Genomic DNA, 15,054 nt, shown 5'->3' with positions numbered 1-15,054 from the left:
ATGTCTTGCTCACTCATTTTAGTCATAAATGTCTGTTAAAGAGTATCAGTCAACCAGACTGAACACATTTTTGTAGTTCTCTGTATTTTTTTAATTACTTATTTTTCTTATTTTACATATTGATCCCAGTTCCCTCTCCCTTCCCTCTCTCCCTCTCTTCCACCTCCCACGTCCGCGGAACCACCCTCCCATCCCACCCACCCCCCTCCACATGTAGGGTGATGCATTCTAGGAGGGGTCATCTAAATCTGTCAAGTCCTTATGTCTATGGCCATACCACCATGAATGTGCCCATCTCAGCTGAAAACATTTTTTTAAGTAGAGGGGGAATATAAAGTAAATTACATTATTTGGTCCTGTGTAAAATTGTTATTTAGAGGAACAACTACCTGTAGTATTTAAGATTTCAACTGAAAACATTTAAAATCATGTCACTGTCATTTGATGACACAGATTTTGATCCTCCACAAAGAAGATCTATTCAAATTGTAATGATTCCAGGTAGGGAGAAGATGACAAGCTAAATTATGACAAATAGAAGATTTATGAAAAAAGTCAATGCATGATATGAATAGATTTGTGATAAATACAGATGTGAAAAATTAAATTGCTCCTACTGGAAAAATCAGAATCAAGGGCTACATCAGTCTCTAATGGATCTGCATTCCTGGATCAGTCCCATGGCTTTACCATATGCTAACAGGGCTTCTTTCCACTTATAACATGAAGTAGTCAATAAACAGAGATGTATACTTTTGAAGGGCTCCCTTCTTCCCATAAATACCTTGAAAAATACTTCCCTGTGCTCAAGTTGTTATTTTAAAAGAATTTTATGGTTTCTCTGTGACTGTCTGTCTTCCTCATTGGCCTGAAAACTGCACTCTATTTGCAGGATGTCTGTCACTTAACTTTTTCTTAAGGCCCGTGAACATAGTGAACTACTAGCACTTGACTGCCTGGCAAATGTTTATTTATAAATGAGCAAGAATTATCATTCATTAAGGTAATAAGCATAGGTTAAATTTAATGAGTAAGACATTATGCATTGTAAGTGTAGTGTTTTATGTTTAACAGAAGGAAATATGTATGATAATTAATTTGATACCCAAATGTAATTCAGAAACTGTGAACTAAAGAGTAAGTTTAAACCCAGTCAAGCAGGATATTAAAGTACCTTGACACTTAAACCAGGGGCTTCTAGAAAGTCTCACAAGAACAAAGCAATGACATATATTATTCATACCATTTATTAGGGATTTGTTTACATTTTAAATTCTCCTTTTTTCCCATAAACTGACTTATTCTATTGCTAAAGAGCATTGTTTTTCTCTTGGCATGCATCACAGCATCAAAATTTTGGCTTCTGGAGCATAGGTGAGTAGTCTGTCAGCAGGGATACCATGACAGCCTGGGATGACATAAGAAAGATAAAGAAATTGATAAATATTAACAACACTCTGCCTTGGGACCCAAAGCAAGAGAATTAGGTTTCAGTTTCTTACACCTAGAGTTAAAATGTGTTTTCCCAAGGACATGATATAAGGACAGTTCTCAACTGATACTCATTTTTGTTCGGATAAGAGAAGACCCTGAGGGATTAGACAGACTCAAACATATTCATAAGCATCATGCTTACTTAGGACTCACTCAGAGACTGAAATTTGAGGCCATAGTGATTGAAATGACTGGGTGTTTCAGTAAGTAGATGGAACATGCATACTGGCTGGTCTTATAGCCATATAATTCCCCCTAGCCCCATTCCTCATGTTTACTCTGTGGTTTGGCCACTTGGAACCTAGAGAAGTTTGGGAGAAGCCATATGCAAGTAATAATAAATGTAAACTATTCAGGCTGATGAATAACTCCTGCCGTCTGAATTTTTGTCCTCTGGAAAAGATGGTTATCTTCAATTTATAGGTGAGTTAAGACCATTAATGTTGAGGGTGAGTAAGGACCACCCTGGTGCACAAAAGGACCTTGCGAACACATCCCCCATGGAGGGATAAGTGCCTTAACCTAGAGACAGGAGAGAAGTCCTAGTCCCTACTTCACATGACCTGTCAGATCTACATGACCCCGCCTGGATGACATTGCCCTACATATGGGATTGGAGTGGGGGATGGGAGGGGAGAGTGGTCAGGGTGCATGTGAGGGGGCAGAGAGGGTAAAAGGGAGGGAGGGAGAGGGAACAGCGATAGACATGTAAAATAAAGAAAGAAAAGATGGTTATCTTTACAGACAAGAGTGTAACTTGGTCTTGGGCTGTGAACCACAAATAGTCATTGACACTTTTACTTTATTCTCTCCAATATCCATGCTAGGGACCGTAGAAAGCTATCAGAAACAATAATAGTGAACACACACACACACACACACACACAGAGCAAGTACTTGTTTGGGTACTTGTCAATATAGTATACTAAATACCTTATTATCTGTCAGTCAAAAATATTTCCTGCCACTAGTACAAATAACTGGGTGAGTTAGAAGTGAACTGTCATGCATTATCTCATTTAATGCAATGACCTTCTAATTTGGGCATGCATCATTATCATTTATAAATGAAAGAGCAGAGAGTAGGGGGGCAGTGAGTGGAGAGGGAGTTAGGAGAAAGAGAAGGGGAGGAGAGGAGATCAGGTGAGACCAGGAAGATTGAGTCCAGGGACTAATAGACCAAAAAGGAGATACCATAATGGAGGGAGCCATTATAGTTTTGAAGAGAAAACTGATTCTAGAGAAATATCCAGAGAACTACAAGGATGACCCCAACTAACAATCTGAGCAACAGTGGAAAGGCTACCTCAAATGCCCTTCCCTGATAATAAGATTGATAACTAACTTATATGCCATCCTAGAGCCCTCATCTAGTAGCTGATGGAAGCAGAAGCAGACACCCACAGCTAAACACTGAGCCAAACTCTTGGAATCCAGTTGCAGAGAGGGAGGAGTGATAAGAAAAGAAGTCAAGACCAGGCTACAGAAACCCACGGAGACAGCTGACCTGAACAAGGGGGAGCTCATGGACCCCCAGACTGATATTTGGGAAACCAGCATTGGACCGACTCAGACCCCCCCCCCCTGAACGTGGGTCTCAGTTAGAGGCCTGACCAGTCTAAGGGACCTCAGACAGTGGAACCAGGATGTGTCCCTGGTGCACAAATGGACTTTGGGAACATATTCCCCATGGAAGGATACTCCCTTAGCCTAGAGGCAGGAGGGAGGGCCTAGACCCTATTCCAAATGACTTCATAGAGTTTAATGATCCCTCCTCCTAGAAGGCATCACCCTCCCTGTGGAGTGGGCAGGGAATGTGATAGGACAGGGAGTCAGGGGGGATAGGAGGGAGGGAGAGAGAGGGTACTGGGATTGGTATGTAAAAATATTAAAATATATTTAAATAAAAAATGAAAAGAAAAAAGCTAAATTCTCCGATTCTACTTTTTTTTGGTAAAATTTTGCTGTTTTGTCACATTTTAACTTTTAGAAACAATATTTTCTCATTTTTAAATACCAATCCCAATTCCCACTCCCTCTCCTCCTCCTGCTATCCCATCCTTCCTTCACCCCAGCTAAGCACTGGGCCAAGCTCCCAAAGTCCTGTCAAAAAGAACAAGGTTCGATAACATGAACAAAGGGGTTGACCATTTTGGGAAAACCCACCAAGAAAGCTCACCTGAGCTAGTGGGGGCTCACTGACTCTGAACTGACAGTGGGGGAACCTGCATAAGATCAAACTAGACCCTCTGAATGTGGGTGACAGTTGGGAGCATTGGGCAGTTTGTATGACCACTCACAGTGGGATCAGAATTTATTCCTAGTGCTTGAACTGGCTTTCTGGAGCCCATTCTCTTTGGAGGGATGCCTTTCTCAGCCGACTTTCCTCTTAAGATTCAGTTTTAGGGCTGGGCAGTGGCAGCACACACCTTTAATTCTAGCACTTGGGAGGCACAGGCAGGTGGGAGTTTGGTCTAAAAATCTACACAGAGAAACCCTGTCTCAAAAAACCATTAAAAAAGAAGCAGCTTTGTTGCCTCTGAAATACATTCTTCTAAGCAAGTGTAATGTACCAGTGTACTCAGGCTACAGCAGCAATGTAGTGTTGTGTTTCAATGAAGTTCACCAAATATGCTTTAACAGATTTTATTTTAATTGTGGGTATATGTGTTCACGTGTGTGTGGGCATGTGCATGTGATTGTAGTTATGTGCAAGTGTAGACAGTATCCAGGAGAGAACTCTGGATCCCCTGGAGCTGAAGTTAGTAGGGGGTTATCAGCTTCCTTTTGTGGATGCTGAAACTGACCTCATGTTCTCTGCAAAAGCATTATGCACTCCTAACTGTAGAGCTATCTCTCCAGACCCCCAAATGTACTTTTAAGTAGCTATCCTGTGCTGACTGGTTTGTGTACATCATACCATTTAAGACTTTTTATATTCATGAAGTGGTAAGATACATGAACTATAAATAATAAAGATGAGGTACAATTCTTCTCAATGGTTGGTGGTAAGAAGTAGGTCTGTTCTTCTTGTCCTGAGAATCTCATCTCTGTGCTCAGATAACTCTTGCCTCATTAAATCCTCAAGACCATTCAAATCTGCTTCATTTTTTAGCCTCGGTTTTTTTCATGTGAGAAAGTTTGGTTAAATAAAGTTATTTTCCCAAGATCACAGAACTAAATTTAAACCCATTTTTCAAAGCCTATTTTCCAAAGACCAGTATCATATACTGCCTTTAGAGTAGAAAATAATGCTTCCAACACATATTTAGGATACGTTGCAAGCACTCTTCTAGACATGGTGAAGAACATCACAGACAAGGTCATTATTCTTAGGCATGATCACTGTCTCTCATTTCAGTACAACAAATAGACAAAGAAATAAAAAGTACAAGGTGTTACTTTAAGATAATAAAATTTTAAAGTAGTTAAAAGGATGCTGAAGAATCAAGTAAGAGTAGGTGATAGCCTAGGGAGGCCTTGGTAAAGAGAAACATTGATAAAAAGAAAAAGGGACCCAGTGAGGCTGTTCTAGAACAAAATAATGTAACAGGCAAAACTGTTTTAATTCTTCTATGAGATTCTAAAACTGCATTTTCAGTTTTCCTTTATTACTCATACACGTCAAACTGATATCTACACACACACACACACACACAAATTAGAAATGGGCAGTGTTGCCAGGTAGACTCAAATTAAAACTTATACTTACATAGAGATGTCAGCTAAACGATACTTTTTTTCATTGCTGTAAGTATACTGTATGGAATATATTTATATTAAAGATAAATTGTTCATCTGAAATTGAAATTTAACTGGGCATAGAGCATATAATATACCAATCCTAGGTTGGAGAGGAGTGAATGATTTCGACTACTGTGAATTGTATTTGCAAAGTTGTTCTGTACTTAAGGAAAACCAGATAACAAAGCTTTTAAGTATTTGCATTTTTCAAAGGAGTCTCTTTTGGCTTTTTCAAGCAGTGAGGGTAAAAGAAAATGTAGACAAAGGGAAGAATATCTACCATGAGTTTTGCAAGTATTGCTTTCTTACTAATCACATAAAAATACACAACCAGCTCTCTTTCCCTGTTCTCTCCTGCTGTTTTCCTGGGGCACACAGGACTTTTCCTGTCTCCTTTTGCTCTCTGTCCTCTCTCTGTCTCTGTCTGTCTCTTTGCCTGTTTTCTCTTTCCTCTCTCTCACTTCCCTTTCTAATAAAACTTATCACTTAAAGAAAACACAAAACCAAACTTTCTGGAGAGGAAAGGGTGCCTTTTGCTAATGTTTTAAAATGAAAGAGCCTAAAGGCCTGGGTACTATGGAGAGAATGATGTGTACATGAGAATGCTGGGAATGGATCCGTGCCAAATTACTTAGTGTGGAGGTCTTATAAAGGAACTGAATGAGAACACTTCTGCTTAAAGATCTTACACATTTTAGGAACAGGCTCTACCTTCTGCGAGCGACATACCTCCTAGTAGTCATTGTATGCATCTCAGACATGGAAACAAGGTCGTATCTTTTCTTCTTCCTTCCATTTTGATTTTAAATGAAGTTAGATAGTAGAAAATCATTCCCCATGGTAGTATTGTTCAATAGAACTGTCTACAGTGATGAAAAGACCGCCTGTACTGTCTAATATGGTAGCCACTAGCTCCGTACAGTATTGAACTTAATGTGGGTTTTGAGGTTAGTTTGACCGAGAAATTGGATCTTCAATTTATTAAGTTTAATATAAATTTAAATAGCTATGTGTACCTAGTGGCTACTGGAGTAGTAGAACAATTGTAAGGCATCGTCCATTTACAGCATCCTGTCAAAATTATCACAGTGGTGCTGAATCTAAAGGCCATTCTGAGCAAGCAGAGAATTTCATTGCCTGTAAAACAGGAATGCAGTCTAGATGACCTCCAAGGTCTCATTATGCTTGTAAATGTTCTGCACTTTGAATTGTAACAGGCTGTGGGAGGGTTGCATATTATCCTCTTGTATTTTCATTTGAAATTTCCCAGTGACTGGCAGAGCATTTGGCGAAGTTTGGAAGCTAAAATCATGTGGCTGAAATGAACGGAACTCAAAGAGTCCTACAAATCCTCCAGCATAGCCACAAGGAGTACAGCCATGTGCTGTTACCTCTTCAATATTCATGTCAGGCTTCTTAATTAATCATTTATGCCTTAACAGATTTAATTAGATCATCTTTGGGACATCAATTGCCCTCTGATTAAAACAATGTGGGTGACAGATGTGTGGTGTGGGCAGTCTGTGAGGCCACTGGCAGTGGAACCAGGATTTATCTCTAGTGCTTGGATTGGCTTTTTGGAGCCCATTCCCTATGGGGGGATATCTTACTCAGCATAGATGTAGGGGGAGGGCCTTGATCCTGCCTCAAAGAGATGTGACAGACTTTATTGACTCCCTATGAGAATCCTTATCCTCTTTGAGGAATGGATGGGGGTGTGGTTCAGAGATGGTGGGGGGAGCGAAAGGACAGGAGGGAGAGGGAACTGGGATTGGTATGTAAAATGAGGAAAGATTATTTTAAAAATAAAAAAAATCAATCAACAAATCAATACAAATAAATAAAAATTAACACTAATAGTATTTTCATGATTTAAAAAAAATAGAGTTGGAGGGGGAAATTTACTGTCTTTTCCTAAGGTGAATGTCGGAAAGCTTCCATTTTCTGTTTCTTATCATCTAGATCATTACTAATCAAATGGTGCACCATAATACAATAGCACCCGAGTTCTCTAGGTCCTCATTAGAAATACCAACACTTTGGTCCCATCTCAGAACCAGTAAGTCCAAACTTACACCTAGCCAGATACTTGGTGAGTAAAATGAACATTAACTCTTCAGGGACTAGCCTAAATGACAAAGCAATTGCAATTTTGGACAAAGTTAGTGTCCTGCTGTTCACTGTATCAGATCAACCCCAAATAAAATAATTATGTTAATTGTGATAATACTTATAATACATTAGGCACTATACTAAATATTTCATGTATTATTTAATGTTTACAATGATTCTATCCTCACTGACAGATAAAGAAAGAATAAGATGATAGTCCTTCCTGACTTGCTTTACTCTACTATGACTAGAAGCTAATACTACATTGCCTAGATTTCCTTGAAGTTTTAGTTCAGGAATGGTAATAATTTATATCTACTATACAAGTGAACAACATACAATGAAAGCCATTCTCTGAAAGATTGAATCTTCTGTTCCATGTGCAGGTAGAAGCTAGTGCATCCAATTTCAATGGTCCTAGATACCAGACGGGTGTCTGTATCTGTGGTTTTTAAGGCTATGAAATATCCACGGCGATTTGCTGTAATTCCCTGCCTGTGGCAGATGTTCTTGCTATGTGATGCTCCACAATGATTCACTCTATGCCCTCTTCCAAGAGATTGTTAATGTCTATTAATGATCCTCTTTCCATTTATCCACCTAGGATGGAGTCTTCTGTTTGCAGCTAAGACTCTGCTAGTGTAGTAATTGAGATCGGTTAAATTGCTTTAAAATGGTAGAACTAACTTATAGTATGTATGTTTTCAGTTTTCCAGAGAAATTTCCCACTGAATATTGCAAAACAGTTTTAAGGTTGATATTTCTTAGCATATCGGTGATAAAGATGACCAATGGCTTCATCTGAAAGGGACTAAAATTTGACATTAATTTTGGAAATGTTCTATACCTATGAACACATGTATCTATATGGCTAAACTCAAGCAGAGAGCTATAATCATTTGGTTAAGGTATCAAGAAAAGAACAAAAAAGGAAAAGAAGGGAAGAAAGGGAAGGGTAATTTTTGAATGCCTGTTTTATACCAGGCACTGGATTATCTTTACTGAACATAGATTAAAATCGAGAAATTCTGTAACATGTAACAGTTGGCCAATAATAGTAGCTATTTCTCATAGCACTTAGAATTTAGATTAAAATCGATGAATTTGGGAGGGGATCAGTTTTAGTTCATTAAAATATACTATGTGCACTAATACAAAGTACTGACTTATGAACGTCTGAACAAAAAAAGATACTAGACTGGCAAAAAATGTCTCAGCAGGTTGAGACAAGTTGCTACCAAATATGAGGAGCTGAGTTTGTTTCCCAAGACACACATAATGAAAGTAAAGAACTGACTGCTGCAAGAATCTCCCCTGGCCTCCAGTTACATGCCATGTGAACTGCATGCCACCCCTGCATTCAAAAACAAGTAAAATATAACCTAAAAATAAAAATAGATGACATATGAACACCCAGTACAGTTCTTACCCTTCCACACACCCCTTTCCTTACCATGATTGTCCACTTCCTATTTTCTGCCTCTGGGAATACTAATGACCGTGGAGAATAAAACACTTCATCATCCACTTCTTCTGGCTTCCTAGGCAAGCAGTGTAAAAATGTCCAGTCAGACGCAGCAACTTTAGCGGTCTAAAGAGATAGGGATAAGATTGCATTTTAAGTATTAACTTTATTCGGTATTTAATAACACATTTTCTTGGCATAATGTATCCCTACAAAGTAAAGTAAAGGGACAGAGTGAAGTTTTAAAGATACTAGGGATAATGAATAAGTTCCTGTAACTTATGGCATTTTGTAGTCACTCTTTTAAATTTGGGAAATCTTCACTACAAATTAAACCAGTAATTCTCTTTTCTGGTATTCAGTCTAGCAGGGTAATGGACATTTTTAGTAATGAACTCTCCTAATATGTAGTTGATAGCGAAAGTTTGCAATATACAAAAAAAAATTACTTTGATGCAATAGTATTATATTTTGAGCCTCTTTTCAAATTACGAGTTTTAGAATTTGAAGCATACTTTGACACAGATTAAAATAATTTTGAGGACAGCAGTGAGGTGGGAGCACATTAAAAAGATTCTGAGCACTTTGCCCTAGTTATTTTCCTCCCAATGAAAATGTGCTACCACTCTCAATTTTCACCTACAGTTAATCCCCCAAAGTGCCATCCCCCCATTCATATCCATTTTTCACTTACAGATTCAAAACTACATTGCCTCATGCTTTCTTACCTCTAAATTACTACCTTCATACTGAAATTTTATTTCCATTTTAAGTTGAGAATAATTGAGCTTCTAAAGTACTGGCAAAATGGGATGGAAAGGAAGTAACATTTATACCTGTCATACATCAGTAAAATTATTATTCTGCAAGCTTACAGTACCAGAATCAGACAATCACCCAAGGCAAGCAGGAGGCAAACCATAGGTAAGTTAAAATAGCTCCACCAAGTTTTTGAAATATATATGACAAAAGAATAACCACAGAGTACAAAAGGCTCCTACATACAGTAATAAAAGGGGGGACAGAAAACAAGTAAAGATATGATAACAATGTAATGACATAGAAATGGAAATGACCAATAAATATGAGAAAGGCTTAGCATAATCAGAAATAAGGCAAATTTTAAAAATCACAAGATACTATTTTCTCTTCAATTTACAAAACATAAAATGTAAATAGAAAAGATTACGGAGAAAGAACAATAATATTCATCTAGAAGAGTTCAAATTATTCACCCTGTTGGGATGGACACCACTAGCATTTTAAAATGTATATAACACATCACACAAAAATTCTTCCTCCAGAAACTTATCATGAGTGCCTGCATCCATGAGGAGGAGTGGACCAGGGGTGGGCTGAGGGTAGGCCAGGGGGTGGGAGGAGGGGTGGATGAGAGAACTGTGGCTGAACTGTAAAATGAAATTTAAAAGAATAAATACATATAAAAATAAAGAAATGTGAATAAGGTAGGATTGTTTAAAATTAAGATTCTTTTAAAAAGAAAGCAATAGGAATCATTATGAATAAATTATCATTCAGTTGTACTTTGAAATTCTATGTGCAACATTGCAAAGAATAAAATACCTAAATAGAGTTAACCTCTGGAAATGAGTTGTGATTGAAAGGAAGTGTCAGGGATACCGGTCATGTTTCTCCATCTAGATGCTAAGAGTAAATTCACTCTGTGGAAATGGGATCATCTTTATACATATTGTTTGTGCTTTTTTTCTTTACATGCATGCTGTTCCTTAACAAAAACTTTATTCAAAAATGCCCTGGGGCTGGAGAGATGGGACAGCAGTTAAGAGCACTGGCTATTCTGCCAAAGGAGGCAGTTTCCATTCCCAGTACCTAGATGGTGGCTCACAATTGTCTGTAACTCCAGCTCTAGGGGACCCAATGCTCTCTTCTGACCTCAATGAGTACTGAATGTAATTGGTGCACAGACATACATGGACCTAAAACACAGACATAAAATAAAAATGAAAGCAAATTCATTTTTACAAACATAAAGTATCTAAATGAATTGATAAGAAAATCTAAATTTTGTCAAATGAAAAAAAGCAAGTGAGAATAATATGTCTAAAGTACCATGTATCAAATGGGCAAACATATGTAAATGTGTAGAAATGGACTGAAAAGAAACATGTCAGATAATGGCTATCTGTGAAAATAATCATTGTTGTGAGAGGGGCAGAGAGAAAGGAAAATAACCATGTTTGTTTACAATAGTTGTTAAAGGGGAGAAACATTTTTGCTGTGTTTTTTTTCAAATTTCCATTCTATTTGATATGTAATGAAAAGAAAATTATTTGTTATTTTATTCATAATTTTTGTGTGTTTGTGCAATTACTTCTCCACCCCAGTGTGCTCCTGTCATTTGGGGTAGGCTTTCAACAGAGGTTCTCAAAGTGTGGCCCTCAAGTAGCAGAATTGCATCACCTGGAATCAGATAGAATGAAAATTCTTATGTTTATGACCTACTGAGTCAGAACCCCTGCAGTTGGGGCTATCCAGCTGAGTATTAGCAATATACACAGACCATTCTGATGATTACTCAAGATTGATGGAAGCAGAGAGTGTGTGGAGGAAGATCTAGTTGAGTGGTAGTTTTCTTTGCTTAACATGCATTAGGCAGCGTCCAACATTACAGATAATACAAGAAAGAGTCGAGGTAAGGGAAGGAGGCAATCAGGAAGAAAAGATTGATATGCAGCTTTTCTGGTCTTCCTGGAAGGCATTAGATTGAAGGGGTGTCCCTTGCGAATCCCTAGGGAGAGTTGGCAATGCTATTTAACAGACATTAGTAAATAAAAGCAAGAATTAACCTGGCGAGCACAGTTATGGAGCACTCCTTATGGGAGAAATTTTAAGAAATTGCATTCACCCAAAGTAACCCAGTGTTTCCAGACTTACACACAGTACAGCATTTGGGGATCTCGATTATTGTTGGAGAGGGAAACTTAATTTTCTCTAGAGCCTACGTTTCATAAGTGTTTTTTTCCAAAGGATATCACTAATGTTTCAGAGGAGAGGGATCATTTTGTGATGCAGTGAGTTCTTAATAGGATATAAAAGGCCAGTCTACCATCAATGAGTGCTGAGGTGCTTTTAGTCTTTATAGATGCAATTAATGAACCTTCAGTGAAGCAGCTGTTTGTACCTTCATTGTAACCTGGTAACCCTGGAAAGCCTGAAGGCGCTTTTTCTTCTCCTCCTCTTGTCCCATACTTATCCAAGTGTCTGTAATTAATACATTGCCTCCACGTGCTGCTTCCAATGGATCATTTGTCATTGCAAACTTGGTACCATTCTAGCACAGAGAAATTCGCTGGTTAAAAAACAAAAACTGCATGGAACAATGAAAGACAATTTGAATATTCTAAGTAAAGAGCATACCTCCTTGGCATACTGCTCTGCCAGCTTGACTATATTAGGATCTGGCTCATAACCCTACAAGGAGAAAAAAACAGTTATTTGGGTAATTAGATACTTTAATTATATATGACACTATTATATCTTTTACCTACCACATAGCTAATGACTTAAAATAAAACAAAATAAAGCTCAATAATAGTCTCTCTTTTTGCTTTAAAAAAGATGTTCCGTGTTCACTCGAGGAGCACATTAGCTTTCATGCTGTCTTCTGGTCTTTAAAAAGGCAAATAATTGTTCCATGTTTCCTGGACTATCTCTGTCTTCCTTAATTGTAAAGACAAATATAGAACATGATATTTTCTACCTAATGACAGATCTCTCTTTGACCCTTATAATGGCGTAAGAGGGTAAGAAACATAATTGTACAGCCTAGTGCATTTTTATCTGTGCCTTTGTGCACATGGCTTTCCTTCATCCATTCCAAGAACAATATTTTGAAGTCTCTCCTTAGGTATGTTTTGATCATTCAATTTAAATACTAATGGGCTCTTGCCTTACTCTTTGCCAAGAGAGTGGGACTTGTATTGAAATGCCATTGATACATGTATTTAGAATGATTTGAAGAGATAAGCAAGTTGCCTGTAAAGAGGTACTCATTCTTAACACTGATAAGAAAATGGGGACAAGACCAGGCTACAGAAACCCACAGAGACAGCTGTCCTGAACAAGGGGGAGACCATGGACCCCCAGACTGATAGCTGGGAATTCAGCATTGGACCGACCCAGGCCCTCTGAACATGGGTCTCAGAAGGCCCGGGCAGTCTAAGGGACCTCTGACAGTGGAACCAGGATGTATCCCTGTGCAAGAAAGGACTTTGGGAGCACATTCCCCATGGAGGGATACTCCCTTAACCTAGAGGCAGGAGGAAGGCCTAGTCCCTACTCCAAATGACTTGACAGATGCACTCCTGGAAGGCAGCACACTCCCTGTGAAGTTGGGGGTGGTGGTAGGAGGGGTGCCGGGGGTCATGGGAGGGAGAAAGAACTGGGATTGGTATGTAAAGTGATACACACACACACACACACACACACACACACACACACACACACACACATATATATATATATATATATATATATATATATGATTAAGTAATTTTGCATTCTGGGGGTCTTGTTTACTTATCCTAGCACTAATGGACATTCTGTGAGCCACCATGAAGAGCTTCCCCCACCCTCTTGTTTGTTTTGTACACAACATTATGAATTGTTTAGTACTTGCTTCTTATGTCAAAGCTTAAGAGTCTCCAGCCTCTCTGGCTACATCCTCTACTTCCATCTCCTTTGATTCTTCTCAGTGTACTGCCACAGACAAGCCAATCTTCTTGGCGTCCCTGTACACATTTTGTTCTTTTCTGCCATCCCAGCCTTTCACCCTTGAACACCTCCTTCTGGTGGGTGTCTTCATCAGAACATGTCAGCTCACGAACTCTCGTCTTATCTCCAGTGCCTCCATATAGAATTGTGTCAGTTCAAACTCCACACTTATACTCACCCTCCTCCATCTTCCTCAGTTTTGAATGCTTATTATTTATTATGAATCAATTTTTATGCATTTTTAGTATGAACTTCTGCTGAATATTGTGATATCCCCATTCCCACCCCCACGAATATGAATAATCATGATTAAAGGACTTATTATTCTCAGTTGCTATGGTGGTGCCAGAAGGTGGCCTCTTCTGTCAGCTCCCTTGTGACACTGACTCAGCTGTAGAAGATTACCTCACTCAAACAAACATAGCCTTCTAGGGCCCCATATATTCAAGGAGTGATTGATAGGTAGATATGAAAATCAGACCCTCTCTGCCCAAGCCCAGACAGTTCTATGTTGCCATTCCATATATAAAATGCTCTGTAGGTCGACTGACACTGTGGTTTGGGACATCATAACTCAACTTCTTCTCCTGCACACTCATTTTTTTATTTAATTATTTTTTTAGTTTACATGTCGATCCCAGTTCCCTCTCCCTCCCTCCCTCTTACCCTCTCTCCCCCCTCACATGTACCCTCTCCACCCTCCCCTCCCATCCCCCATCTACCATTCCACATGTAGGGCTATGCTATCCAGGTGGGGTCATGTAGATCTGTCAAGTCATTTGAAGTAGGGACCAGGACTTCTCTCCTGTCTCTAGGTTAAGGCAGTTTTCCCTCCATGGGGGATGTGTCCGCAAGGTCCTTTTGTGTACCAGGAATACATCCTGGTTCCACTGTCTGAGGTCCCTTAGACTGATCAGTCCTTCTAGCTGAAACCCATATTCAGGGGGGGGGGTCTGAGTCAGTCCCATGCTGGAATCCCAGCCATCAGTCTGGGGCCGGTTAGCTCCTCCTTGTTCAGGTCAGCTGTCTCTATGTGTTTCTGCAACCTGGTCTTGTCCTCTCTCTCTGCCAACTCAGTGGCAAAGTAGTTAGGCAGAATATATGAGGCCCTGGCTTTGATCCCCTTGCACCACACACACACACACACACACACACACACACACACACACACACACCACCACCACCACCACCACCACCACCACACACTCTGCCAAATGGGCAAAATATAACTTTATTTGAAAACAGGGTCTTTGCACATATAAGGACTTTAGATGAGGCCATGGTGAGTGACAGTAGACCTAAATTTAATATGCTATTATTTTGAAGGGCAGTAACATTGCCCATAAAGCTATATGAACACAGAATGAACATGATAGAGGAAAGGCTTGGAGTAATTCATGAAGAGGTCAATTAAAAAATGGAATATAGCTGTGCCAACACCTAGATTTCAGACAACATATTACTGTGTTTTTTGAGTCACCCAG

The 15,054-nt window shown here is 39.1% G+C and overlaps 1 protein-coding gene across 1 annotated transcript in view; it reads right to left on the bottom strand.

Moving 5' to 3' along the window:
- Positions 1-1,242: 1,242 nt before the first annotated feature.
- The window catches only part of Otc (ornithine transcarbamylase), a 63,024-nt gene continuing 49,212 nt past the window's right edge, over positions 1,243-15,054 (bottom strand). The window contains exons 7-10 of the mRNA XM_051177933.1: positions 12,215-12,268; positions 11,979-12,128; positions 8,804-8,941; positions 1,243-1,408 (exon numbers count right to left, since the gene is read on the bottom strand). Coding sequence (XP_051033890.1) covers positions 1,349-1,408; positions 8,804-8,941; positions 11,979-12,128; positions 12,215-12,268 — 402 coding nt within the window. The 3' untranslated portion in view covers positions 1,243-1,348. The remainder of the gene's footprint in view (positions 1,409-8,803; positions 8,942-11,978; positions 12,129-12,214; positions 12,269-15,054) is intronic.

Source organism: Phodopus roborovskii, unplaced genomic scaffold, assembly GCF_943737965.1.
Source record: "Phodopus roborovskii unplaced genomic scaffold, PHOROB, whole genome shotgun sequence".
Taxonomy (NCBI): domain Eukaryota; kingdom Metazoa; phylum Chordata; class Mammalia; order Rodentia; family Cricetidae; genus Phodopus; species Phodopus roborovskii.
The sequence above is the reverse complement of the archived record's forward strand: the minus strand, read 5'-3'. Positions and strand labels throughout refer to the sequence as shown.